Genomic DNA, 27,827 nt, shown 5'->3' on the forward strand with positions numbered 1-27,827 from the left:
AAATATATTGAAAAATGTACTTTATTTTCTATCAAAATGGATGTACAGATTCAGCAATAAAATACTCAAGTTTCAGCTTTGACATATGATTCAAGTTAGTTCAGGTAGTCTTAGTGAATCTAATAATGTAGAACATGTAAAAAGCTTGAAACTTCACATGATCAAGCTTCAAATTTCAGCTTTCAGATTATTTTCAAATATTTTATATTATTTTGTATGTAAAGTATATGAGAGCTTGAACATTTACATTTCTGCCATATGCAGATATATATATATATATATATATATAAAACAGACATCTTTCTTAAAAGCAGTTTATTGAAATATAGTTTTCTGTCTTATTTTCTCACTAGTATTCTACCTTATTCTATATAAATTGCATTTCTAAAATCTCCCATCAAAGAGCTATTTAATCTTCAGCTCTCTATTAAAGCTTATAGCATGTGTACATATTTCTTAATTTACAGGTAATGGTCTTTTATTAATCTTACATAGTAGAGTTTCATTACTTGTGAATATGCATATTATTCATAAGATGTTTACTCTTATTAATTATAGTATTACAGTAAAATGAACCTTTTATATTCCTCATCATGAAAAATGTTTTAGCTTAAAATACAAATATGTATGTACATATGTTTTGAAGCTTAAATTCCAGTACAAACATTTTACTTGAAGGGCAAACCTACTGTGTCAGAAAAATAATAGTCCAGCAATCAGAGAATGAAAGACACTTGTTTTTATGCTTTTTAAGTTTAGAAGCAGTTTTCCAAGAATTCAGCCCACTCTATCTCTTCAGGGATATACTGTTCCACTCCATTTCTTCAGTATTATTAAGGATTTTATTGCTGTAAACAAAAGTGCATGTTTCCTCTAGTGTGTTAAATATTTTTGTTTCTTCAGAAAAGAATAATTTGAGCTTTGCAGGAAACACCAAAGTGGCCTTAGTATTGTTCTTTTTAAGTTCCTTTCCCAGTAGTAAACAGGATTTTATTTTACTCATTACTTTATCAGAATAACCATTGTCAATTCTGACTACATGCTCACCTATTTTAATAGGTGGGCTGGACCATGCTGCTTTTAATATTTGATCTTTTTCTAAGCTAGACATGAACTATAATTGAGCATGGTGGTTAGGTTTCCTTCTTAGAAGTTGCTCTCAGTGATCTATGTGTCTTTCAGTTCCAATTATGTAGCCAGGTAGTTAAAAGTTTGTTATATTATCTCCCTCATACTTTTCAGTTATACCATAAATTCTAATGTTATTTCATTTCAGTCTATTTTCAAAATCATCGAGATCTTTCTATGAGCCAGTTATTTTGTTTTAAAAGAAATTCAGTCGGAGACTTACCTTCAGATATTCTTCCTTCATGATCATTCAAAGTATTTTCCATGATGCTGATTTGCACACCTTTTCATTTCATAAGAATTTCAAAATGTTCCATCCTCTTTCTGGTCTCCTCTTTGAAACTTTCTAACTTGATATCCAGTTTTTTTTTTTTTTTTTAGCAATACATTCTGCATACTAGTTAGTATTGACAGATGTCTTTTTTAACACAAGAATCCTGAGTATCAATTCTTGAGTGACTCATGTTGAAATATCTGCTCTCTTAACCAAGCAGTTGGAATTCTAACAGATAAATTACAGTTTTTGAAGAAAAAGTATCTCCAAATTTTAATTTTTTATTACATTTTCTGTCAGAAAAAAGTTTTCAGTCACAGAGCTTCACCAGTTGCTGCTCTCAATTAGTCATGTTGGTCATGCCCTTGTTATGAATATTTTTTTAATTGTATGTTACGATATCCTGCAGGTCTGAACATTTTAGTTTATCAGAGGCTATATGATTAAGTGTTTTGTTTGACAATTTTGCTGCAGATTTAGCTATCTTGTTATATGTTTGTCAAAGTTTATTATTTGGGACTTTTTCAGGTTTGCAAACACTTATGAGGATTACAGGAGGGTAGGAAGAAGTAGGAGTCTTCTGACAGTAAAAGGATGTACATGTTCAGTAAGTACAAATGTGTTCTGTATAGGGGTTTTGAGAGTTATTTTATGTGTTTGGATATGATATAATTGATATGATGGTCAATTATAACTCCTAGAAATTTATAATGAGGTACAATATCTGCGATTGCATTCTTAATGAAGTAATCCTAAAATCAGTCATATTATATAGCTGTAATTTTGAGCGGAATAGAATGTATTTAGGTTTTGTTTTATATTAACCATTGGTTAAGAGTTCTGCAGTTAGAATCAATATTATGAAAATGTGCCGAGTTTTGTGGTGGAGTTAGCGGAGTGATTTTGCTGCACACACAATTGTTGCATCACCCTTGCTAGGGGCATTAATAAATATATTAAGTAATAATGGCCCCAGTAGAGGTCCCCATGGAACTCTAATATTTATGGGTTTAACAGAGGAATAAGCCTGTTCCCAGTGTACTGATAGTGATATATTTTATAAGTAACTCCTTATTGGTCACACTAAAGTCAGTTTATCATCTTCCTTTTTAAAATAAAATCTTCACTAATGCTATCATAAGGTTCCTGTCTTAAAATTAAAAACGTAATCAATGCTTTTGATTATCAGATACCAATCTCTTTACTATTCTCATTTCAAATTATTTATTAGAAAGCTTCACAGAAGCATAGCCCTACTAGGAGTCTAAACTATGGAAAGCAAGTCTACTGAAATCATCAGCAATAACATCTCATTTTAACAATGACTTTATGAATCATACATATGCATCTGTCAAAAGACAGAATCCTTTGGCAACCAAATTTCAGTGTGAACTCCAACTCTCTGCCTACAGAAGGTTTGTTGTTTATTAAATACAAAATTGTGTACCGTTTTGTTCCAAAGTTTGTTTTGAACTGTCAGTGTACTGTGATCATACTGTCATAGTTAGATAAAACTATAGCACTACAGCAACGGACGTTACTACTTCAGTTTTACAACAAGGTCATACGTTTAAATGGGCCCATCAGTCCAGTCTGCTTACCTTAAAATAAATAAGTAAATACAGGTACTCTGCATAAATTGAATAAAAAAGGAACAGATGGATCATGTCAGAGATAATATGTTTTAACCTGAATATGAAAGGACAGAACTAAGAAGGAAAGAATGAAAATGTGGTGAGAAGATAAGAACAGGAAGTTCTTTTTCAAAGAGATGGTTGGGGTGCCCTAGAATATATTACTGATTAGGCTGTAGAATGTGGATGGTTCCCACTAAGGGGTTTAAAGGATATGATAAAGAGGCTTTGAGATTGGTGAGATATGGCTTACTTACTGAAAACTGGTCTTCTTTAATCAGTGCTGTTCAGACATCCAGATTAACAAGGGCCGCTCTAACGCTGTGCTTCAGATAGTATGTTTTCAGTACCTCATAACAGTGTGGTGCATTATCATTATCAGCAGGCAGCGGTTATACTCCAGCAGTGTCAGTTCTTGTTATAAACATACATACACACTACATGCAAAATATTACTGCAGTTGTACAGTCAATTGCCTTTAAAATTACCTCAAGCACCAACAAATGTTTTAGCAATACATCTATTAAGGTCTCTTTTGAAACATTATAATACTTGCATTAAACAGAGTATCTAAATATGTTGTCAGGAAGCTATCTGGAGTGTTCTGTGCATTATCTATGTGTCTGTGCATTATCTATCTCTGTTTGCACGCGCGAGTGTGTCTGTGTGTGTGTGTGTGTGTGTGTGTGTGTGTGTGTGTGTGTGTGTGTGTGTGTGTGTGTGTGTGTGTGCAGTCTGCTGTTAGCCTACTTATGTTTTATGAATCTTTCATGAATCCCACTAATACTACAATGACTATAGAGCCCACTGCCTACAGCCAACTGACTTGACTACAGTCTGGGTTGGGTATGAGTATTCAGAGTGCATAGATGCATACAGGCATCTTTTACAGTATTTCTTATATGCTGGTTCCCAATACTCCTATTCATGAATATAACTCTGGGTAGTGGGCACTAGTGTACAACTGCCATACTGTGTTCCTGGATGATGTGAAAGCGATACAGGTATACCATTGTGTACTAGGCACCCCACAGTTTGCAATGTGTGATAGCACCACATACAATACCCCAGTAAGGTCTGTCACTACTATGATGTAGTCCACCATTTTGTGTGTGAGTGACTCATACAACGCTCTCAGTACCTAGATAAAACAGCAGGCTGATGGTCCATAACATTTTATGGTAATGAGGAGACCTGAAGCTGTGCAAACTCCCATCATGAGGAACTCATGTCAGCTTGTTGCTTATGTGTGCATCTGGACCAGAACTTTTTTTTATTTATTTATTTTACATTTGTTTACCGAGAAAGTCCAACTGGAGACAGGTCCATTTTCAGCAGAGGCCTAGGGAGAAAAGCTCCAGTACTGTATAATACGAAGGATACAATATGGCAAGATAAGAAGAAAGCATCACATCACACATGAAATTAATAGAGTTGAACATACATAGCAGAACTTAATAATTGTTAAAATATCTAAAGGTGAGTCAATACATTATAGAATATACAATTGTGAATATCTGAAAGATCATTTCTTTTCTTCAGAGCACAGCATTATGGGGGATTAATCATTGGGTGTACTAGCAGAGAAGGAGAGGTAGAGAGACACTATTTTGTCAGAGATACACTGTTTTGTTGTTAGTAGTCATAGCTATAGTGCACTTGTATGGCTTAACCTGGAGGGTGACATGAGCAAAGTCAGTTTTTTATGTAGTGGGTTCTGAGTAGTTTTTTAAATTGGGAAGTGGAGGTGGTAGAAGTTAAGTGATGTGGGAGTGAGTTCCAGGTTCTGGCAATGTAGCAGGCAAAGAGAGATTTGCCAGCCTCATTTTTGTGTTTAATGACAGTTATGTGGTTCTGATTATTGGATCTTAAGGTTCTGGAGGTGGTATAGGGGTGGATTAGATGCTGAAGGGCAGGGGTTTTGTCAGGAAGGTAGTAGAGCTTGTGAGCTATTGTGAGTTGGTTGAGAAGGAGGAGATGTGGAAACTCAAGTCAGTTCAGTTGCTTGAGGGCTAGACAATGATGGGATCTATGAGTGGCATTGGTAGCAAACTTGTCAATCTTATTCACAAGTTAGACTTTGAAAAAAATGTTTTGAGTACTGAAAGTTGGATGAATCTGCTTAGCTGTGTTAGCATGTTTGCTTGCATTACAGGGGACACTATTGCCAGTAAGGTTTCCTAATACACAATGAAGCTTTTCTTTTTTTTTTTTTTTTTATTTTAAGAATAACAACCTGTTATATAGCTCTGTCAGCAAATTAACATATTATCAATGGATATGAATTGCCATGCAGTGGCTTCAGACAGCATGAGATGGTTTCTCTCTGCTGGGACCAGCTAGCACTTTGATGCATGTATTTTTTATGGCTGCATATATTTTGGGAGGGTAAATATGCATATCTACTCTACATATAGTACAATGTCTGCAAAATAGCAAAAGACCGAATACTATTTCTTGCCCCATTATGTTATTATGTTTATGAATCACAACAGACTGTGGTGTTCAAAGCCTGCTACACTGTGCACAATATTTTAATTATGTCCAATATGGAAATATTTTTAAATCAAGTTTTTTGTATAATACTGGTACCTTAATCTGGTCTATGACTAATGCAACATTTTTTGACAGTCAGCAGCATGTACACAAATGACTTTTGCTCTTTCTGACAAATAATATTGATTACAAGTAAATCCAACATTACATATGACCCATCATAACACAATGTTACAATCTACAAGATAGACAGAAAGTAGTTTTAGTGAGAGAAAAGACAAATCAAGCCATTGGTTAAATAGGAAGAAATGCTTAAAATAAATAGAAATATGGGCAGGAAAACAAATTATCTTCAAGCATTCAGTGGTTCTTATCTGCAGTTGTATAGCACAGCAATACCACCACTCATTAGTATCATGTGGTTTCTAAAGCAATGCAAATGGAAATAATTATTTACCTCGAGGTTAAAAGCCAGGACAACATCTGATTTGGACAGCTGGTTTTCATTTTCCTCTCCCATGTCAATGATAGAAGTATTGTGGCCACGTTTCAGCTTCTGAAGTTTGAACTCAGATCCACCTTTAGACACTGGCATGCTCTCCAAGTTAGCCATCAGCAAATTTACAGATGACTTCAGCTCTTCTATGTACATGTTCTCCATCTCCTTTGACACAAACTTTGGAAATTTGCGTTCCTATAACAAATAAACATGATACATTTCAGAAACAATGTACAGAAAATCAATTTGACTTATTGTCATCACCATTTAAATTAATGACAATCATACTTCACAAATGCAAATATTAAACAAAACATTTGAAATATGTAACTATAAATAACAGCAAATGAAAAGCCTGCCTTATCAGCTCGGCCAATAATTGTCCTCTACGTTGTGAAATTCTTCATTTTTACTCAAGTTAGAATTTATATGACAATAAGAACTTGAATAACACTTCTCTTTCTCTTACATCGATCCAAGGTTTCTCTTCTTTTCCATTTATTTTCAGCCCCATCTATAAAATTTTCCCCTCATGTAAGGAAACACAAATGGAAAAAAGAACTTTTTAGACAATGCAATAAGACTTTTTCCAGTATTTTATGACTAAAGCGGTCTACAGTTCTCGCAAAATAAATAAGCAAGCAAACAAACAAACAAATAAAATGAAAATAAAACTGCATTTATTTAAATAAGAAAAAAGAAAGTAAAAGGAGGAGTACCGAGCCGTACCAAGCTCCTCTCAAAGCTCTGTTGGGTGTTGAAGAAATATTACTAACCAATGGTATGTGACACAGAATTTTTAAGCACAGCTTCATTTTTACTAAAGGACAACTCTCATTATTTCTTTCAAAGATTTATTGTGCATAAATAAAATTTAGCATCCATTTTCCATTATTTATAACTTTACTGGTTAAGAACAGGCAGACAGTCGTTGCAAAATTTAGCTTAAATGTAACACAGGTAAAGTCATTTTGCAAATGTGATTGCAGGCTTATTTAAAATCATATTATTATCACACATGCAACTTACTTCAACTCAATTTATTGATCATATGTATAACACTACATGTGTTATACTTAAAAGCAGCAAACAAATCAGTCTTTGGCAGAACATGAAGCAAACCAGTATTAAAAATGATGAAGATTGCATGGATATACTTTAATTATCAAGTATAATTTTAAGTGCATTTAAAGGACCACACCATGGTCCAGTACCAAATATGTCAAGGTAGTGAATTCCAAAAAAGTGGGACCCAATATCATAAGTATCATTGGACAGATATCACAGGATGAGAATAGTAGTAGGTCTGTTACAGATGAGCAAAGCTGCCAACATGACTGATAGAGATAAACGATTCTTTCATATAAAACAGACCCATGTCATGAAGGGCTCAGTATAACAATATTAACAGCCTGTCCAATCTGCACTTTAAAGTCCTTGCATGAGGCGACTATATTGATCTGAACCCATGAACAACATATCTGTGGAATTCTGCAAAAGCTAAATATAGTCATGTTTGTCATTTTCTACCATCAGACATAGGAAACTTCTGAAGGCAAGATATGAAGGGACCACTGCTGGGACTATTGTGGACAAATCAATGTGAAGTGAAAATTACTTAATCCTATCAATGTTGCTATATGAAAACATATTGATTCTTTTTATCTTTGACTTTACTGTGGTCTGTTAAGTTGAACTAGTTACCCCAGCTTTTTCAAATGTTTCACAGTCTAGACTCTATTTCCTGTCTGTTTCTTCCAGAAATAAACACAGGGGACAGACTTTAAGTCACACAAGTCCCTACCTTTCATCCTTGAAGGGTTAATCTACAACTGACTTGTCCAAAGCCATGAAAGGATGATGTCCAAAGTGTGCTTTAAGGTTGAAAATGATGGCATCTTCTCCTGACTGAAGGAGAAATACACATTGGCATAACTCACATAGGAATGATACAGCGACCTCCTCTAATAATGCACATTGAGGTCAAATATTGTCAAGATGTCCATGAAAATTATCATAGTTCCAACCTTTTTTTTATTTTCATTTTTCACAGCCTAATGAACATCTCATAACTTGATAACCGTCTGCTGACATGATTCTGTCAAATGATTATCTAGGACAAGAATGCCACTTGCATGAAGGGCCTTTATTTCATACTGTAACTAAGCATGGATGCAGGTGGACATAATAAACAATCACTCACCACTGATGGTTGCCTGATAGAATTGACTAAGCATGCAGTACCAACTTGGAGTGTTGTGGGCTAGATTCTGATTGGCTAAACCAGATAAGCAGGGATTTGCCGCATTAAAATAAAAGCAAAGTAAGCATTCCTGATTCGCAAATGTTGATTTTCATGGAGATGAACTGCAGTAGAACTGGTGAAACCTATGTGATCAATAAAATGAGAATGTAGAAAGCAGCAGACAAGCACAACTTAAGACAAAATGTTACATACAAGAGGTTCATGGGTGGAAGGACAATATGTTTATCTGCACTGATCCAGTTCTCACAGCTCTGCTCGTGTATTGTATTAACTATGCTGCACACTAAAGACAGGCATTGAAAATCCACCATTTTCTTCACCAAACATACTTAATCACTACTGCTTCAGTTCAGCTCCAAGTCAGACCAAAATTCAGTATCGGCACATACTCGTTTTCATTTATTTAATCATTTTTTAACCTAGATGATGAAACCTCCTGTTTGAATTAGGACCCAGAAATAACATACGAAGAAAAGTGCACTGATCTCTGTTTACCTAGCCTAGTGCAATTGCTCAAACCTGAGCGAGTCTGCTACAGATCTTAAGATACATATTTGTCTTTGCTAAACAGGAATGACTTATGCTTGCAGAGAAAAATGATAATTTTGGCAAGAAAACTAGCAGTAGTAGGAAGCACGCTGCAGAGCTGTGTTTCAGCAGTGTTAATGTATGATGCACACACTGCCGGAATTAAAATTTAAGTTTCTGATTTCATTGTCGTGGACAGATCAGTGAAAAAGAAAATGTGTAAATTCAGGTAAACATCCTGTACTCAAGTTCAGAAGTTTTCATGTTAATGTAGCCTTAACGGTAAGTTAGCAGAAGTTTCCATTTGTCTGACACTGTCTCTTGCTAGCATCACTTTATGCAGAAACAATAAATTAAGATATCAGTTTTCCAACTGTAGTGTCTGAAATGTCTAGAAAACAGTCCAGTAATAAGAGTTATTTATTTAGTAGTTGCTGGCATGTGATTACTTGAAACCATACATTGGTCAATTCAGATAAGATGCAATTCTTGTCAATATTTTTTCATGCCTTATCATTTTACATGCAATTTAATTAAATAAAAGCCAACAGTGTATGTACATAATGGGGGTGGGGAGGCTTTTGCCATGATGGTCACTAGCAGTGGCTCAGAAGTTGTGGGCACCTACTTGAACAATGCTGCCATGCTTGTCCAAAGAACAATGATAAGTTTCACAATGCCAGATATGAATGCTTTTGTAATTATTTTCAAGACACCCAGACAGAATGCCCCACATGAAAACATTTTTTTTTCTTTTAAAAGCCCATCAGTATGGCACTATGCTGCTTTTGCTGGAATTACCATAGCAGCAATCCACAGAAGAAATTAAACCAGACTGAAGAAACTGTCCACTGAAATGTAACATGTGCATGTTTTTAACACAACTTTTCTAACCTACATTTCCCTGCTTCTCTCCAGACAACAGAGATACAATTCAGCATGCATACTGCTTAAGACTATCTGACCATAGGCTTCCATATTTCTGGAAAACGTAACACAGAAGTAAAAAGTTATTCAAATGAAATGTTTACTGAAGTTCATATCTAGACCTAATTATGGCAGAAATACTATGCACGTGTATACTTTACATGGATATCGTTTGCCACTATACAGTGGTTGGAAAAACTAAACTTTTGGTATTGATTTTTATTATACTCAGTATATATGCTAAACCATTCTTTTATAACTAATATTTCTGGCTAAATCCAATCCACTTAGAGTATTTGAAATCAGTAAATACTTACCAAGCAATAATATACCATTTTAGACATGATACACCCCAGTCTCATATCTGTGCTTTGTATTTTATTTATGTATTTATTTATTTATTTACATTTGTTGACTGGGAGTGTCCGACCAGATGTAGGTCCATTTTCAGTAGAGGCCCGAGGAGAAAAGCTCCACAGTTAAAATATACAGACAGTAGTTACATTGGATTTACATAGCGATTAACAATTTGATTAACATAATTAACAATTACAAACATATTTACAGATGAAGAACATAGTACATCAGTAGATAACTAGAATCTTTATTCTATTCTTTGTTTATTCTATTCTCATGGATTTTTCCATTCCTATCCCATATGTTGTACAAACTCTTCTTTTCTATCCAAAATCTGCATTGGGCATTAAGGGACATTCTCCAATAAACAAGATTTGCATTTTTGTTTTGAATTTTAGAGGTATCCCTATCCCAAATACGTGTTTGATATTTTACAAATCCAATTTTTCCCAGTTCCATATCTAATATGGCACCTTTCCATATCCCACAGCAACATTCCATACTTTACAGATCCCATCTAATTTTATCCTAGATCTAAGTTGACAACAGTGGCTATCATTCATCACATGCTAAAGTGATATTTACGAGTAAATCTTCAGCAGCCTTTGTCATCAATCTAGAATTTCTCAATGACCAGAGCATCTAGCAGCCTGTGGTATCCCCATGTTCACTCTGCCCGCAGCCCCTGCTTATATTATAACAGAACAAGTTCTCCCTTTTGCTACCACCATGACACAGCTAAGTGGTAAGAAACAGGAGTTGTGTCTGCTAATCACAAGTTCCATTGTCTGTATATATTTTGACTGCATGTCCTATTTATTCATTTATTGCTTTAAACTCCTTGTGTTCTGACTGAAAGTGCTACTGAAACAATTCGAAATACAAAGTGATAAGTATATTTTTTGCTGAAATTGCTGTTTTTTCTCCCACCCTTATTCCTGCTGTGTTAGATAGTGGTCTAACAAATTTTGTGTGTTTCTCACTGTTCCTCCCTATTGGTATCTTCTTGTTATACTTGGTGGTTTTGCAATTGCCCACCTCTGCGGTATATTTGATCTGTGACACTCCTCCCAGTCTAGTCTCATTAGCTCATTCTACCTAATACAGGAAAAAAAATGCATTTTATTCATCTGCTCTTACTGTATTTGTGTGTCTTCCTACTTTATTACATTATTTTGCTTTTGCCTCTTCTTGAAAGTACTCAATTGTACTTATTCTGCTGCATTTATTACTGCTTGGTAGTAGCCTGATTAAACTGTAACTGTTATTCTAAGTCTTTTGGTTTAAGCACTTGGGCTTCAGACCAGTTGTTTTACATTAAGAATGTTTGTGGTCTGCACTGTTGTGGCAGGACAGGTAGCTTACATCTTTCTAAGTTGGGAATTGCTGATTGAAGGCTCAGTGTCTGTTATTCTAAAAGTGTATTATTTCTGGTTTAAGCACTTGGGCTTCAGGCCAGTTATTTTACATTAAGAAGGTTTGTGGTAAGCACTGTTGTGGGAGGATAGGCTAGATTCTGCCCTTCTGAGCTGGGAATTTCTGGTTAAAGGCTTATTGTGCCTGTTTATTTGAACTGTTTCTTTTGAAATTGGTGCGCCTTGTTTGCTGTAGCATAGCCTAGATTCAGGCCTGCTGAATCTAGCTTTGTTTGTATAACTTGAGCACTGATCCAGGCCATCTTTTTTGGAGAAGGTTCCCCTGCACCCTAGTGGCAGGAGTGTGCAGTTAGAACTCATATGATTAAAGACTGCTGGAACAGAGCTCAGTTTTGAGCTTTATACTGGTTAATTGGGTAATTTGTTTACATCAGTTTGCTCATTTTCCATAGTTATATATATAAAAAATTGCACTTTATTCATCTGCATTTACTGTATTTGTGTTTCTTCCTACTTTATTACTTTATTTTGCTTTTGCTGCCTTTTCTTAAAAGTACTTAATTGCATTTATTCTGCTGCATTTATTACTGCTTGTTAGTATCCTGATTAAATTGTAACTGTTATTCTAAGCTTTTGGTTTACGTACTTGGGCCTCAGAACATTTAGTGTCTGTTATTCTAAAAGTGTATTAGTTCTGGTTTAAGCACTTGGGCTTTGGGCCAGTTATTTTACATTAAGAAGGTGTGGTCTGCACTCTTGTGGGAGGAGAGGGTAGATTCTGCCTTTATGAGCTGGGAGTTTCTGGTTAGAGGCTTATTGTGCTTGCTTATTTGAACTGTTTCTTTCTGAAATTGGTACGCCTTGTTTGCTGTAGCATAGACTAGATTCAGAACTGCTATAATTCATGCCACACCTGTCAGCCACCTAACCTGGAGAGAAACACTAAAGGTGGAGGTGTATCCATATTTATTATGGATACCCACACCTCCAGGCTAGTTGTTCAGCATAATGCAGCCAAGATTATCCAAGTGCAACTAACTCTGTGCAAGACTGCAATCCAGATTGTAGCTTGCTACAGATCCTCCACCATGCCCCAGGATTCCCACTTCTTATTTCTAGATGCACTGGAAAATATTAGGGTACAACCCAACACCCTAATAATGGGTGATTTTAACTACCCCACCATTAACTGGGAAAACTACTCATGTACCAACTGTTTCACTCAACGTTTTCTGGAATTCATAAAATCCAATGCCTTGGATCAACTTATCCACATCCCCACCAGGGGCAGCAATATCCTAGACCTGGTCATTACCAACATGGATGACCGGTGTTCCACACCAAAGGTCAATTTCTCATTGGTCAGATCTGACCACAAGCTAATCACCCTAGACATCCACATCCCATCCCCACCCCCCATTAGGGAAGTTACCATACAAAATTTCTCCAAAGCCAACTTCACGCTTTTTAAGGCAGAAGTGGCAAACTTCACGACACCCATGTAGACAGGCAATAGAGGTACGACTGCTGAATCCTACACAATTGCACTTTATAAGCACTTACACAAGTGCATGGATCGTGCTATCCCTAACAGAACTAAGATGCTATCCTCCAAAAAAATGAAGCCAATCTGTTGGCCCTCTGCCATAAACAAACTCTACAACAGAAGAAAGAAACTGTTGCAAAAAAGAGTAAAATCCCATGATTGGAGGAACTCCCTGATCAGCCTCAGTAAGAAGCTGAGATCCCTCATAAAATTTTCCAAAGCTGGTTATGAAAACAAAATTGCCACTGACTCTAAAGACAACCACAAAGCATTCTACAGCTATGTCAATAATCTCAATGACAACACTCAGATCTGCTCTGAGTTACAGCACAATGGCACTAAATATACAGAACCAACTGATATTGCCAACATCCTAGCAGATAAATTCAGTGCTAACATTACCCCCCTCTTACCCTTTAAAGGGCCTATTTCTATACCAGAAGAATGCAGAGTTTCTGTAATCATGGCTGCACAGGTAAAAACCATATTCTCCAAAGCGAAGAACACAGCATCCATGGGACCTGAGAACATCCCAGGCTGCGTTCTACATGAACTACAGAGCAAACTGACACCCCACCTAAGTACCATGTTCAATCATAGCCTCACATCAGGCTTTATGCCCACTGAATGGTGCACAGCAACGGTTATCCCACTCCACAAAGGGGGAGCCACCATGTACCCTGGGAACTACCGCCCCATTAGCCTGACGAGCCTGGGCTGCAAGGCCATGGAAAGTATCATCATGGAATTTATAAACAGAGGCATTGGTTATCTGCAAACACTGGACCCCACCCAGTTCGGGTTTGTAAAAGGCAGATCATGTCTCCTAAACCTGATAGACTTCTTTGAAGCAATCACCAAAGCCGTAGACGAGGGTAAGGTTGTTCACACAGCCAATCTAGATCTTACCAAGGCTTTCGACACCATACCCCACTCTGGAATTATAGATAAACTCACTAAACTAGGTATAAATCCCTATGTCACAAGACGGGTTGCCAACTGGTTCACTGACAGAACCCACACTGTGAAAGTAGCAGACTCAAAATCTGACTTCAGACCAGTGACAATTGGAGTACCACAGGGTTCAGTACTGGGTCCTCTCTTGTTTGGTATCTACTTCTCTGAAGTACAGGCTAACACAGATGGTCTTTGGCTAACGAAGTTCGCAGATGACTGCAAACTAGGAGCCATAATCAAAACTCCTAACGATGTGAATATCCTACAAAAGGGCCTCACTTAGTCAGATGCCTGGTGTCAAAGCCATGGTCTCAAGCTCAATGGCATAAAATACCCATGAACTACCGCATACGTGGTAGTAAACTTAACACCGTAAGTGTGATAAGAGACCTTGGGACACAGGTGGACAGTAGCTTCTCCTTTGATAATCACATTGCCACAGTACTCAGAAAATCCTTATAAGTGGCACACCTCATCCCAAAAGGTTTCTCATCCAGGAAAAAAGAGGTCATTGTTCCCCTCTACTCGTCTCTCATTAGACCCATTATAGAGTGCAACGCCCCTTTTGGTATGTACCTGACAAGACATCTAAAACTGTAAAGACAGCAGAAATACCTCACAAAGAGGATTACAGGCCTCAAACAGATGTCCTATGCAGACCGTCTCAAAAATCTCCAACTTTACTCTGTCGCATATCGCCTACTCAGAGGTGATCTCTGTCTAATATACAAAGCTATGTCAAACCCAGAGCTGTTGGACATGCTCCACTTAAAGAAATCCCAATCCTCCGAGCTACATGCTCTAGGGACCTGAACCTTGTCACCACAATAAACAGAACATGCTGGAGGGATAGATGCCTGTCCCAGAGACTTCCAATACTCTGGAACAAACTACCTATCTATATCAAACAAAGCTCCTCATTAGCACTCTTGAAGAAAAATCTTGTTGATTGGATGGGAAATAGGAAATTCACCCCGGGGATCAATTCTGTGGCTCTGCTTGACAGTGGCACATAAAAATAATTTTCTTGGGTGGCAAAAGCCAGGGTACCTTTTTGGCTAAGCTTATATAGGCCCTAGGGCCAATAGCCTAGTACCTACCTATGAACCTATGTCACAGTAGAATGTTTTCATCCAAGTTTATTTATTTCTCCACCCACAACTGGCTGGTCATGAACATATGGGTCTCAGTTTGGAACACAAGACTTAGGTAAAATGAATATTAAAAAAACAAATATGACCAGTTTTAGGTATCAATGAAGTGGGAGTTCAGGGAAAGTCATGAAACGGGCACTTGCGTGTAATGAGTTTCAACTCTTTCTTTTTATGTTTTATCACAATTTTGCCCCACCTGCTTACATTTCTCCATTTGCTGATGCCATTGCCAATTCTCTATGATCCCATTCATTCTTCCTTAGAGTCCAGGAAGGGTGGTTGAATCCTACTTGACTCTCCACTCTGGGGATAGAATGGCCTCTAAGACCACCACCCTTTCCCCTAGCTATGTGAGCCAAAAGCAGAATAGCAAACACCAAATCTGTAGGCTGCAGGATGGTACTTTCCTTAAGTGTGCATCACCAGGATGATACAAGTATCATCACCCATATCATGTTGCTCATACCCCCCCCCCCCCCACATACACACACACTATCTATCTTTATATCTATAGGTGACCTGCTTAACAATCAAAGAAACACATTGTCAGCCTCCACCAAGGCTGATCCTCACCCACCCTCCTAGGATAGGCATGCCAATCCCCCCATCTACATCATCATGCACCCAAGCTACTAATCAAACCCTGTTCACCTGGCCATAGTCAGGCTTTACTCTCTCTATACCACTGAATGGCATTGCTTTAACACCTTCACTAACTGTAGAGGCACACCTGATGTCTAATGCAGACCATACAGGTATACCTGACTTTTGGTGCTAAGATACATGCACCCTCCATCAGAACCTGCAAAGGCATGTGTAACCTCCTCTGCTGCCTGCACAAGCACTTCTGATTTTTAGCACTGTCTCTACAAGGATATACTTTATACCAATGACTTTACAGGAATCTCAGACCTGCCAAGCTGAATGTACAGGTATACCTGATCTTCCAATTAAAATAGAAATATTAGCTGAACAGTAAAATAAAAATAGTACCAAGAACACGGCTCCAATTCCACAAATGCACGGCAAGCGTAAATTGTTCTAAACGCAAAAGTAATTTATTTATGAAACCAAATACAGCGTTTTCGCCAATCGAACTCGAATGGCTTCCTCAGAGAAACACATTTTTCCATTTAAAATCTCAAAACTATTTATGCACTGTGCTAGCAAAACGTACATACGTCACTTCCTAAACTTACAGCTGATTTCACTATAGCGCTTAAAGGAATCATGACCAATATGTACTGTTTAAACAACAAATATAAATCGTTCCTTTAAAGGAACATTTTAAAAGGATCCATTTTCAAAACCACTTTTTTAAAAAACATTTTTTAAAAAACATCCGTTTTTTGTGTATATATCAAAGAGGAAGGAAAACCTTCAAGACCCAGACTAACATGAAGTAAAAATAGTGAACTACTCTCTAACTATTGCCTAAATACATATCATACAGGCATTCCTAACTTATAAAACAATAAGCCAAGGGCTTAAAAAATACCTTTTAGGTTTTAAATACATAAGTCCCGTAACCTGGTTCCTGTTACTAAGGGGTTTTTTTACATTAAGCATTCCCACCCACATATTCATTACTCCAACTATATTCCATAGTACTTAATAAAGTAATATATGTGGTGGTCCAAACAGTATGTAATGGACCAATGTAACCATCTAATAGTAACCGTATCTTATTGCCCCCCTAAAAATTGTGTTATGTTTATATACACTTCCTTAAATAGTCAATCCAATGGAGGACTAGGTATAAAAAATATATAAAATAATATAATATATTATGTACCAAAAGTGGTGGGACATAATTTGTGGTAGGTATACATAGCCCATTCGTGTACCCACCTTTTCAAGGTCACCTTACTGTGGTTCAATAGATGTCTTAAAATAAACAAATGATATCAAAAACCATTCCACTGTAAGCCATACCCACTAATTTCATTTTCTGAGGTAACTTTTCAGTTTCAACAAACAAGAAATATTGCAATTCTCATTTAAACCAGGGAAATTGAATGCATTTAATTTAATTTGCCATTCCAATTCCCTGGTTTCCAGTCTAATGGATGTAGGCCCTCCTCTACTGTTCTGTGGAATGTGATCTATAGCTGTGAAATAAAATTTGTGTCCAATTTGTTGGTCAACATGCTTAGCTAGAGCATTTTCGATGTTGTGCTTTCTTACTGCGTACATATGCTGGTAAATCCTCTCCCTAAATTTTCGGTCGGTTTTACCAACATAGTACGCCGGACAACTATCACAGGTAGCAAGGTAGACAATAGACCTAGTTTCACAATTTATCCTATGTCCAATGTTGTACTTTCTACCATTGATGAAAAATGAGCTACCTGTTTTCACACAACTACACCAATTACACCGTCCACAGGTAAATGTACCCTTTTGTCTGGTAAAGGAGTCATCGTTTGCATTGCTTTCAAGCAGAGTTTTTAAATTCTTCCCTTTCCTGTATACAATAAGGGGTTTTGTTCCTAACTTTTCTAGTAATAATCTATTACTAGAGATAAAGGACCAATTTTTTTGAATGATGGAATTTATTTTCATAAAATCCATACTGTATGTTGTGATGAAGCTACAAGAGTAATTAACTGCTTCATCACAAATTGGTGTTGGAGAGGGTCGCAAGTCCGTGTTTCCTGCTTCAGGGACATGTACGGGCACCTCACTATCTTCTCTAATCTGAATTTTTAACAGTGGTGTGTAAAACCCATTCTCTCGCTTGTTCTTCACTTCCACTATCAACTCATTAATGAGCCCTTCAGGGTAGTCTCTGTTTTTAAACATATCGTAGAGGTGCTGACATTCACTGTTGAAACTCTCTTCAGTGGTACACATCTTCACAGCTCTAATCAACTGTCCTTTAATAATAGAACATTTTTGTTTGTATGGATGTTGGCTAGAGTAGTGAAGAAATGAATTACAATAAGTAATTTTTCTGTGTATTGAAGAGTTTAAAAACCCATCTTCCGGATGCTTGTCTAATTTGACATCTAAATAATCTATACTAGATGTGGAAAACTTGTGTGTGAATCTAAAGAATGCAGTTGTATTGTTCATGTATGTAACTAGTTCCTCCGCATCCTGTTCTGACCCCTTGAAAATCATAAAGATGTCGTCCAGGAATCTGGTATAGTAGACTACCTGGTTAATGTACATAGAGTGTTCAAAAATGAATTTTTTCTCCCAGTATGCTACGAATGTGTTAGCTACTGATGGACCACATGGTGAACCCATGGCTATGCCTTGTGTTTGCAAAAAGTATTTTTTATCAAAAGTGAAAAAATTAGATGTTAATATAATGTCTAACAACTCCGTTACTATATCAATCTCATTTTCAAGGGCTCCTAGGTCCTTCAACAAGTTCCCTATCCACTCAGTGGCTTCCAAGTGGGGTATAGATGTGTACATATCTACTACATCTATAGTAAGAAAGTTCCACCTTGGATCTATCTGAAGTCTATTGATGTCGGAAAGGAAGGCCCAGGAGTCTTTACAGATGTGTGGAATTGTTTTTATGTACTTAGACAAAATTTTGTCTACAAGGCATGCACATGGGTAAGTCATAGATGATCTAGCATCTATGAGTGCTCTCATGGGTGGGTTGTTAAGATCTTTATGGATCTTCGGAATTCCGAAGATAACAGGGGTCCTTGGTGTAGTTATATCTATATATTGGTAGGTATCATTATCAATTTTTCCTGCCAAAAATAGATCACGGAAGTATCCCCTGTTCCTGGAATAAGCCTTATTCATCTCGTTAATGGAAGCCGTAATATAAGCTGGACTCTCCAAGATGTTAACCATTTTCTGAATATAATCTGCTTTATCCAGGATTACCAACCCACCTCCTTTGTCCGGTTTGAACACCCTCACTGGTAGATGGCAAAGTTCATTTAGGAGAACTCTTTGTCCCTTGGAAATGTTGTGTTTTTGATGTGTAATACACTTGTTTTTGTTAACCTCCAAATATCTAAGGTCAAACTCACATACCCTCTCAAACATAGCCAAATCAGGGTGTATAGGCGGATTGAATACACTAGACAGTTTTAGGGTACACTCATCATTATTGTAAGGGCTTGAAAACAATAGTCTCAAGTTTAACTTCCGTATAAAACATTTCAAGTCTAAAACAGTCTCTGTCAGGTTGAAATGCGTACTAGGTACGAAAGTATTACCAAGAGCCAATAAATCAATTAACTCCTGTTCAATGGTGAAACTGGAGAAATTGTAAATTTTGAAGTCCCCTTTCGTATTAACCAGTATTTTCACCCTAGAATTTTTTAAAAAGTGTTTTTTTGAAAATGGATCCTTTTAAAATGTTCCTTTAAAGGAACGATTTATATTTGTTGTTTAAACAGTACATATTGGTCATGATTCCTTTAAGCGCTATAGTGAAATCAGCTGTAAGTTTAGGAAGTGACGTATGTACGTTTTGCTAGCACAGTGCATAAATAGTTTTGAGATTTTAAATGGAAAAATGTGTTTCTCTGAGGAAGCCATTCGAGTTCGATTGGCGAAAACGCTGTATTTGGTTTCATAAATAAATTACTTTTGCGTTTAGAACAATTTACGCTTGCCGTGCATTTGTGGAATTGGAGCCGTGTTCTTGGTACTAGTTTGATTACAGTTGCTTCAGTAAAATAAAAATAATCAACTCAACAATATAAGATACTGAGTTTTAAGGTGTCTTGAACCATTGTTTTTATACCCCACATTTCAGACTACCTACACCCCCAGACTCATCATTTGTCCAGAGAGACATCTAGGGAAGAAAACATATTCACTACCGATTATAAAAGTACAGAGTGCTGGGGAACCATAAAACACACCAGCCACTACGCATTTGTATGTAATCAGTTTACTTGACCCATGGTGGCAGTCTCTGGGTAGAACCAGGAGTTATGCAAAGATCATGTTAGCTGTTTTTCAAGGGTCGGTCACTCACATTCACGTTGGATTTATTCAAGTACATAAAATTGCAATTAAAGAATGTCTTGTCCACACCTAAAGCAACACATATTGATCTTTTATACTAGAACTCCTCAGGCAATGAATAATTACATCTTGGCTAAGAATGTATTAACTGTAGCTTGTGGCTCAAGAATTCTGGACACAGTAACAAAAAAAAAAAAAAAAAAAACAGGGGGAATTTTATTACAATAGTTTTCAAGGACAAATTTGAAATATTACTATTTTTTGATTTGCAAGCACCCAGATGGAACATCTCCATGTAAGTGCCTGCCAAGGCAGAACATCTCTGTGTAAGTGCCTGTTTCCTGAACCTGGAGAGGTTCCATTATAGTGGTTTCAGCATGGATTTTTGAACAATGAGAAGTACAAAACTCTAATGTTAGCTGAAGAACCATGGACAAAGCCAAAAAACATTGATGGAAAAAAATGCCAAAATCAGGGAAAGATTTGAAATGCATTTTCATACTCACTGATTTACAGGAAGTTCAGTATTATCACAGAAGGGCATACCTCAGAACTTCTTCAAGGGGCAATTTTATTACAATAGTTTTCAAGGACAAATTTTAAATATTACTGTTTTTTGATTTGCAAGCACCCAGATGGAACGTCTCCATGTAAGTGCCTGCCAAGGCAGAACATCTCTGTGTAAGTGTCTGTTTCCTGAACCTGGAGAAGCTCCATTATCGTGCTTTCGGCATGGATTTTTGAACAATGAGAAGTACAAAACTCTGATGTTTAGCACTACGACTGTAATCTTCCTGCAAAAGCAGGTAGTGCAGCAAGATATGCGGATGGGGATCTTCTTTGCTCAAGAACTCTGGACACAGCTAAATGTAATGGAGTGCTCTCACTTATAACTACTCAGTCAAACCAAACGCCTCCAGGTTCATAAGTCAGATATTTACCTGGAGACATTCTTTTTGGGGATCATCAACATATACTGTACTGTGTGGCAATATTAAATTACTGCAATAGGGGAAATGGAACATCTCAACATTCAGAAAGCAGGTGGTTACCCAGTGATATTCTGTGTGAGTGCAACTAACATGTATTGTTTGAACAAGTAGTTTTAATCTCTAATATATGGCATGGAAATATTATAATGGACACTACTGTTGACAGTATAGTTGCAAGGCTATGCAAATCACAACAGGCAGGAACAATCAGATATTTTGTTTTTATTGTATAGTCTCCAAAGTGTATCTCTTCAAAATGCAAAAAGCATGTTCCAGACAGGCTGATTATAACAGAAAGGGCAGAACAGTCACAACCTCTGCTTCACTGTCATGGACTTACTCACACAGGGACTCCGATTGGAAAGATGATAAATCAGAAAACAAATCAGAGTATTATTGCTGGAACTGAATTCATCCTCAAGTCTTGTTGAGTACCTTCATGAGGTGGACTCTGTTTTTCACAAAATCTCACTAGACTGTATTTTATATAGCATATATCATGGATAGAAGTAGGTTAAAAAATAAAACAGATAGCTGGGTGCATAAACCCAGGATAAAAAGTGCCCAATCCTGGTAGGTGCACTGGTGCCAGGACTGGAAAAAATGACAGTGTAGAATCCTCAAGACAAAGAAACATTCCTATAATGGGGCTAAGCCAGAACCAGAGGGAGGCTGGCCTCCCTGTTGTAGTAGGAAGCAGCAGTCCACAAAACAAAAAATATATCACAAAAACTGTTAGGCCAAAAAAGAGCCATAAAGATTAGAGAGTGGATTATTGAGGATAAGAAAGAAATTATGTTTTGTTACTATTATGCAACAAGCACATAATTTCCAGACAGAAGATAAAAAGATTAAGATTAAAATTAGAGGAAAAATACTTGTACAATAAAAACTGTCAAAAGCTTCAAATGCAAATTTGTGTTCATTAATGCAACAGATTTATGAAAAACATTATATAGACCAAGAAACCCTGAGCCATTTGGAAAAAGAAGTGACTGAGAAAGTGCAAAAATATAAAGAAGAAAATCTGGAGATTTTTGAAAAGTATAAAAATAAATATGACATGGGAAAGAAAGAGAGATCTGATATTCTGCAATATTTATGCAAATGAGAAAGCCAAATTAATCAATAGAAAAAAACAGCTCCAAAGATATTCAAAAAGAAATACAGGCAAAGGCATCCAAATATGAAAAATTTTATAATAAAAAAATAAGATCACAAAGAGGGAACATAGAACAGCAGATTAGTAAAGTCGATATTAAAGAAATAGAAGCTGAAGTTATAGAATACCTGCAAAGTGAAGGGTTTACTGTAGAAAGTCTAATACAGTTTATACCATAGCATGATGGAACAAGTCTGCCAAGTAAGGGGAGAAACAGGAGGAGCAGGAGCATCTGAAGAAGAAATATGGGTGTGGAAAAGAAAACGAGATTTAATATGGTGCAATATTTATGCAAAGGTGAAAGCAAAACTAATGAATACAAAAATAGCAGCACCACAGATATTTAAAGAGAAATACAAAAAAAACGCATCCAGACATGGGAAAATTTTATGATACAAAAAATAAGAAAACAAATTGGAAAAAAAAAGAGGATTAGTAATGGAGAAGTTAAAGAAACAGAAAATGAGGTTATGGATTACCTGTGAAGTCAAGGATTTACCTTAGAAAATCTAATTCTGATACCATCAGAGCTGAGTGGAGCAATGGATGCCAAATTAAGGAGAAAGCAGTGGAGCGGGAAATATCTGATCAGTTGCCATATGAAGATACTTTAGAGCCTTCTATAGGAACCAGTATAAAAATTAATTTGGAGTTGCACAGCAAGGGAAGGAAAAGGAATCTGTGGCAACTCTAAGACAGTCAGTGTTGTGGAGTGATAGGCCAGGAAGTTTCCAAATCAAATTGCAATGGATGACACAAGATGAAACTGAAGAGAATGTGGCACAGGAAGATGCTCTAGAACTTTCAGAAGAATTCCAGCAGGAGATGAAGAACAAAGAATTTGCTCTCAGTTTAGAAGAAAATGATCTAAGAAAAGAGTTGCTTAATTTAATAGAGATGGACAGACATATTAAGATCAATGAAAGGGACAGACTACAGAAGGTCAACAAACCCAAATAGTTAGAAGTTTGATAAAACAAACGGACACAGTAATTAGGACTGTTCATAGAAACTTCTGTGATATAACAGAAGTAAATAGAACATATTACTGTGCAGCTAAATTAGTAACAGATAAAGTCTTAACACAAAAACACAGGGCAGTAAGGGAAAGGAAGAGGAAAAATCAAATGCAATTACAGAAGTATCAAACAGAGAAAACTATAAAGCAATTTAGGCAAGAAGTGTCACTGTTAGGAGAGTATAGACGAGGGAACAGATCGACAAAAATACTCAGAAAGACTAGATAAAAGCAATGTGCAGTATCAGAACAGATATGGATCTATTGTGCACTACTGCAAATAATAAACTAAAAATATCAGCACAGGTAGAAAAACATAGAAGATATGCAGAAAATATAAAGAAAAAGTATAAAATAAACAATTTACTGATGACCCAAAAAAGATTTTTAGAGAATTGGGAAACAAGGCAAAAGGAATTGAATCACCACCAAAAAAATAAGAAATAGATATATTTTGGAGAAATATCTATAAGATGCTGTGGAACATAACAAAGATGCTAAATGGATAGAAAAAGCAAAAGAAAGAATAAAAAGTTCAAACAGGCAGAATATGAAGTGGGATGAAGTAATGGCCAGAGAAATTGAAACAAATTAAGAAAAGCTCCTAAATGGAAAACCCCAGGCCCAGATGCAGCACCTAACTTCTGGCTAAACATGTTAACATCTTTACATGAAGATTTAGCCATGAGTAAGAATGATCACACCCCAGACACCAACCTGGTTAACAGGAAAAACAATACTCCTACTTAAGAGTGAACTTGCAAACTATTTTAGAAACTATAGATCAATAATTTGCCTTCTGACGACATATAAACTATACACTGAAACTGATGCTGACACAGTTTATAGTCATTTAGAAGAAAACTCAATCATGGAAATAAAACAAAAAGGTAACAAAAGAAACTCATATGTAACAAATGATCATTTGCTGTTAAATAAAGCCATACTGAAGAACTGTAAAAAGGGGAAGAATCAAAGTATGCCAAGGACAGACTACAAAAAATATTTGACAGTATCCCACATTTACGGATAAGAGTGCTTAAAAATGTATTAGATACACCCTAGACTGATCAATTACATTACAGCAACCATCAAACAGTGGCAAACCACTTTCCAGGCAGGCCATGATAAAGGACTAATTATTATTCCAGTGTTAAAAATTCCAAGGGGGATATTCCAGGGTTACTTTTTGTCACCACTGCTCTTTTGTCTTGCCCTTAACCCAGTAAGGTGTCTACTTAACAAATTAGATCATGGCTACAATCTGGTTCGCAGGAAACAACAAAGTGCAAAGAATTCTCATCTTCTTTTTGTGGATGATTTATTTAAAAGTGTATAGTTCATCAGATGAGGAACTGACACCACAACTGCAAGTGGTCACAACTTTTTCAGATTATATAAGAATGTCACTTGGTCTTGATAACTGTGCAAAAGCAACCTTTAAAACAGGAAAGCTGTAGCACCAAGAAAACATCAGCCCAGGGACAGGAATGTGATATATAAAAGAACTTGAGCAAGAGGGAGTGCATAAATATTTGGGAGTTGATTAAGGATCAACAGTAAAACATGAACAAATGCAAATAAAACTCAGTAAGAAATATTTTAGAAGGCTAAATTAAATCCTGAAAACAGTGCTGATATGGAGTAACAAAATGCAAGCTATAAACCAATTAGCTTTTCCTGTCCTAACTTACAGTTTTGGAGTGACTGACTGACCCCAAAAGGTGTTGGATCAGTTAGATAGGAAAAAAAAGAAGGCTGCTTCAATGAAAGGTATGACCATTGCATTGGGGATTGTGCAAACATTATAATATTGAAGAAGATGAAAAACCTTGCAAACATGAGCCACAAAGCATTATAGAAAATGATGAAGTTTATATCATATGGGATCACCCATTATCAACGGTTCAAAAAATAGATGCAAGAAAACCAGATACAGTAGTCCATGAAAAGTTAACATTAATCACTGAAATTGCTAAACCAGTGATACAGTGTCTTACTTCCAGAGAGAGAGACACAAAGTCATAAAATTCCAGGATTTGTAGGCATAAATGAGGGCAATGCAGAAAAAGAATACCCAGACAGTTCCAATAGTAGTAGGAGCAATGGGTCTTATAGAAAATAAATTTCTGATCATACTTAGTCTTAGATATGTCACTAATACATGTAACTCTGTATGAACTGCAGGAGTCACTATGGGGCACATTGCAGATGCTGCAAAGAGCACTTCTGGCTAACACCAGAGACAGAAACAATATAAATTTCATGAATTTTAATAGTACTTTGACTTAGGAATGGGGTCCATTCCCATCATAGTATTGGAAACCCAAAAGACTTGGATAAATTAAAAAGGGATTAGAAAGCAGAGGTATGATTGATTAGTGCAGAGTATAGGAAGTGGGAGAAGAAGATCCAATGGTGCAAACAGAATATCATCAACATCTTTAAAAATATATTTTGTAGGTATTTTAAAGCAGATAATTAAAAAAAAGCATGATGAATTATTACTTGGAGTGAGTAAATTACACTTGTTTTTTGCTACCTGTGGAAGCTAGAGTCTTGGAGGAAGAGCAAAGGTAGATAGAGTTAATTTAAGGGCATTTTTGAAAGCATAATATGCATTTCTCAGCACTAAGGAGGCTCACGTGCTAAGTTTCTTAGCTGTCTGCAGGTACTGTATTTTATGAGGTACAATGATTTAAAATTGCTGACAAGTACACTCATCTCAAGAGTATAGGGAGCTCTCCATCTCAGCTGAATATGCTCTTACAAACTACATGGCAACGTGGACTTCTTGCTGAGTATGCCTGTGTAGGAAACAATAAATTAAAGGAATGTTTTTCTGAAGGAGCCTTAAGAGACAATAGTGAAATACTGAGATGCACCAGTTTGGCTGGACAGGGGGAAAGGAAGACTTTGGCAAACAGATTTGTAAAGCTACATTACTGACAGCCTGATGCAACTGTTTCAGTTTTGGTTCCTTTTAGATTTAGCAGAAGTGTAATGGCCATTTTACTCTTCCTTGCAGGAAATTCTTAATATTTTAGATAGATTGTCATATAAAAAATAATCTGCTCTTCTAGTAATTCTAATGTACAAACAGTAAAGGTGTATGCATCACTACTACTGTAACATTCTGTTTTATTCTGATATCAATTCTGGTGTAAGCTACTCTAGATGCGCATCATCCTTCTACCATTTCAGTTCTTTACACTACTGTCTGTATGTCTGTCACTGCTGTTCTATAAAGCCAGAGTTGTGCGTGAAAAGGATCAACTAACCAGTCCATATATTGGCTAAACAAAGAGGAACCAAATGAATAAGTGCATAAATAAACAAACAAATAAACAGAAATGTCTAAGAAAGGTCCCATGAGGCAAACCAGCCAGCTGTAACTAAAATAGCTTTTCGGTATACACTGAAAACAGTTTATTAAAACCAAAGTGATCAGCTTAATCCTTCACATTCATCTGACTTTGTTTGTTTTTTTTTGTTTTAAATAAATTAAAAGGCTAATTATTTAAGGAAAACATTCCTTTTAATATACTTTAGGCTGGCACAGATAGGGGTACAATTCTTAAATCCCACACCACATTTACTGTAATGTGGTTACATGAGTTATAGAACTTAAATGTGTATCCCTGTCAATCAAAATAAGTATGCAAGAAGTGATTGCTGTTAAGCTCTTATAGCAAAATGCGCACTACTGTCTTTGGGCATGAGAGACACCTATCACACCCAAATGACCTCTACACTGGCAGTCACAGAAGAGGATTATAATCAATGACTCCTCAGGACTTCACCACCCCCTACCCTTAGTCTGGGCATGCTACCCTTGAAGGTGTAATCTTACACACAGTAACTGAGACTTAGAGAAATTACTTTTCATACTCATACACACTCAGAAATGCTTGTAGGAGGAGCTATTGTTGCCTATCTTCTGATAGCACTCCTTACCATGCATTTACTATTCACTGCTACCATTCAGACTATTAATTTGATACAGAGATCTCAATTTCTGAACACTCTTCTAGTGAGCAAATAAGCATTACATTAAGATATTTGATGACCAAACAGGTTTTCCCTCTTCAAAAAAGCAAATAGTAAGGCACATTTTATATACAAAAAAACAGTTCTGCTGTTGTACAAGCTAAGAAAAGAAATGCAATATCTTATATGATTAGACTGCTAACATAAAAATTCTAACTGCATCTAGGCTGTTACATCAAATTACATATGGTTCAAAATTGAAGCTTCAAGCTGAAAATAAAATCCTGTAAATCTATAATCTAAGCATGGCTGGATGTAGATTCCTCTGCCACTTTAAATCTCTAAAGTCCAACTAATAATCTCAGACAAATAGAAGAAAAAGCACAGCAGCAAATCTTATGAAGTATACTCCCTCATTTGATAGACAGATTTTTCAACACCAGCTAACAGCCCCAGACAATAACAAGCAAAAAGGGACAACAGTGGCTCTGATGCACTGCACTCCCCAGTGGTGGGAGATATTTCAATTTTTATTATGTCTATGTTTCTGTTTTTTCATATCACCCA

The 27,827-nt window shown here is 36.4% G+C and overlaps 1 protein-coding gene across 15 annotated transcripts in view; it reads right to left on the bottom strand.

The window, feature by feature from the left end:
- Positions 1-27,827, bottom strand: part of CADPS (calcium dependent secretion activator) — a 2,296,269-nt gene that overhangs the window by 1,329,209 nt on the left and 939,233 nt on the right. For all 15 annotated transcript variants that reach the window (XM_044077436.1, XM_044077434.1, XM_044077437.1 and 12 more), the window contains exon 5: positions 5,990-6,226. In XM_044077436.1, the coding sequence (XP_043933371.1) occupies positions 5,990-6,226 (237 nt within the window). The remainder of the gene's footprint in view (positions 1-5,989; positions 6,227-27,827) is intronic.

This window comes from Protopterus annectens, chromosome 7.part0 (assembly GCF_019279795.1).
Source record: "Protopterus annectens isolate FY-2018-M chromosome 7.part0, PAN1.0, whole genome shotgun sequence".
NCBI classification, from domain to species: Eukaryota; Metazoa; Chordata; order Ceratodontiformes; family Protopteridae; genus Protopterus; species Protopterus annectens.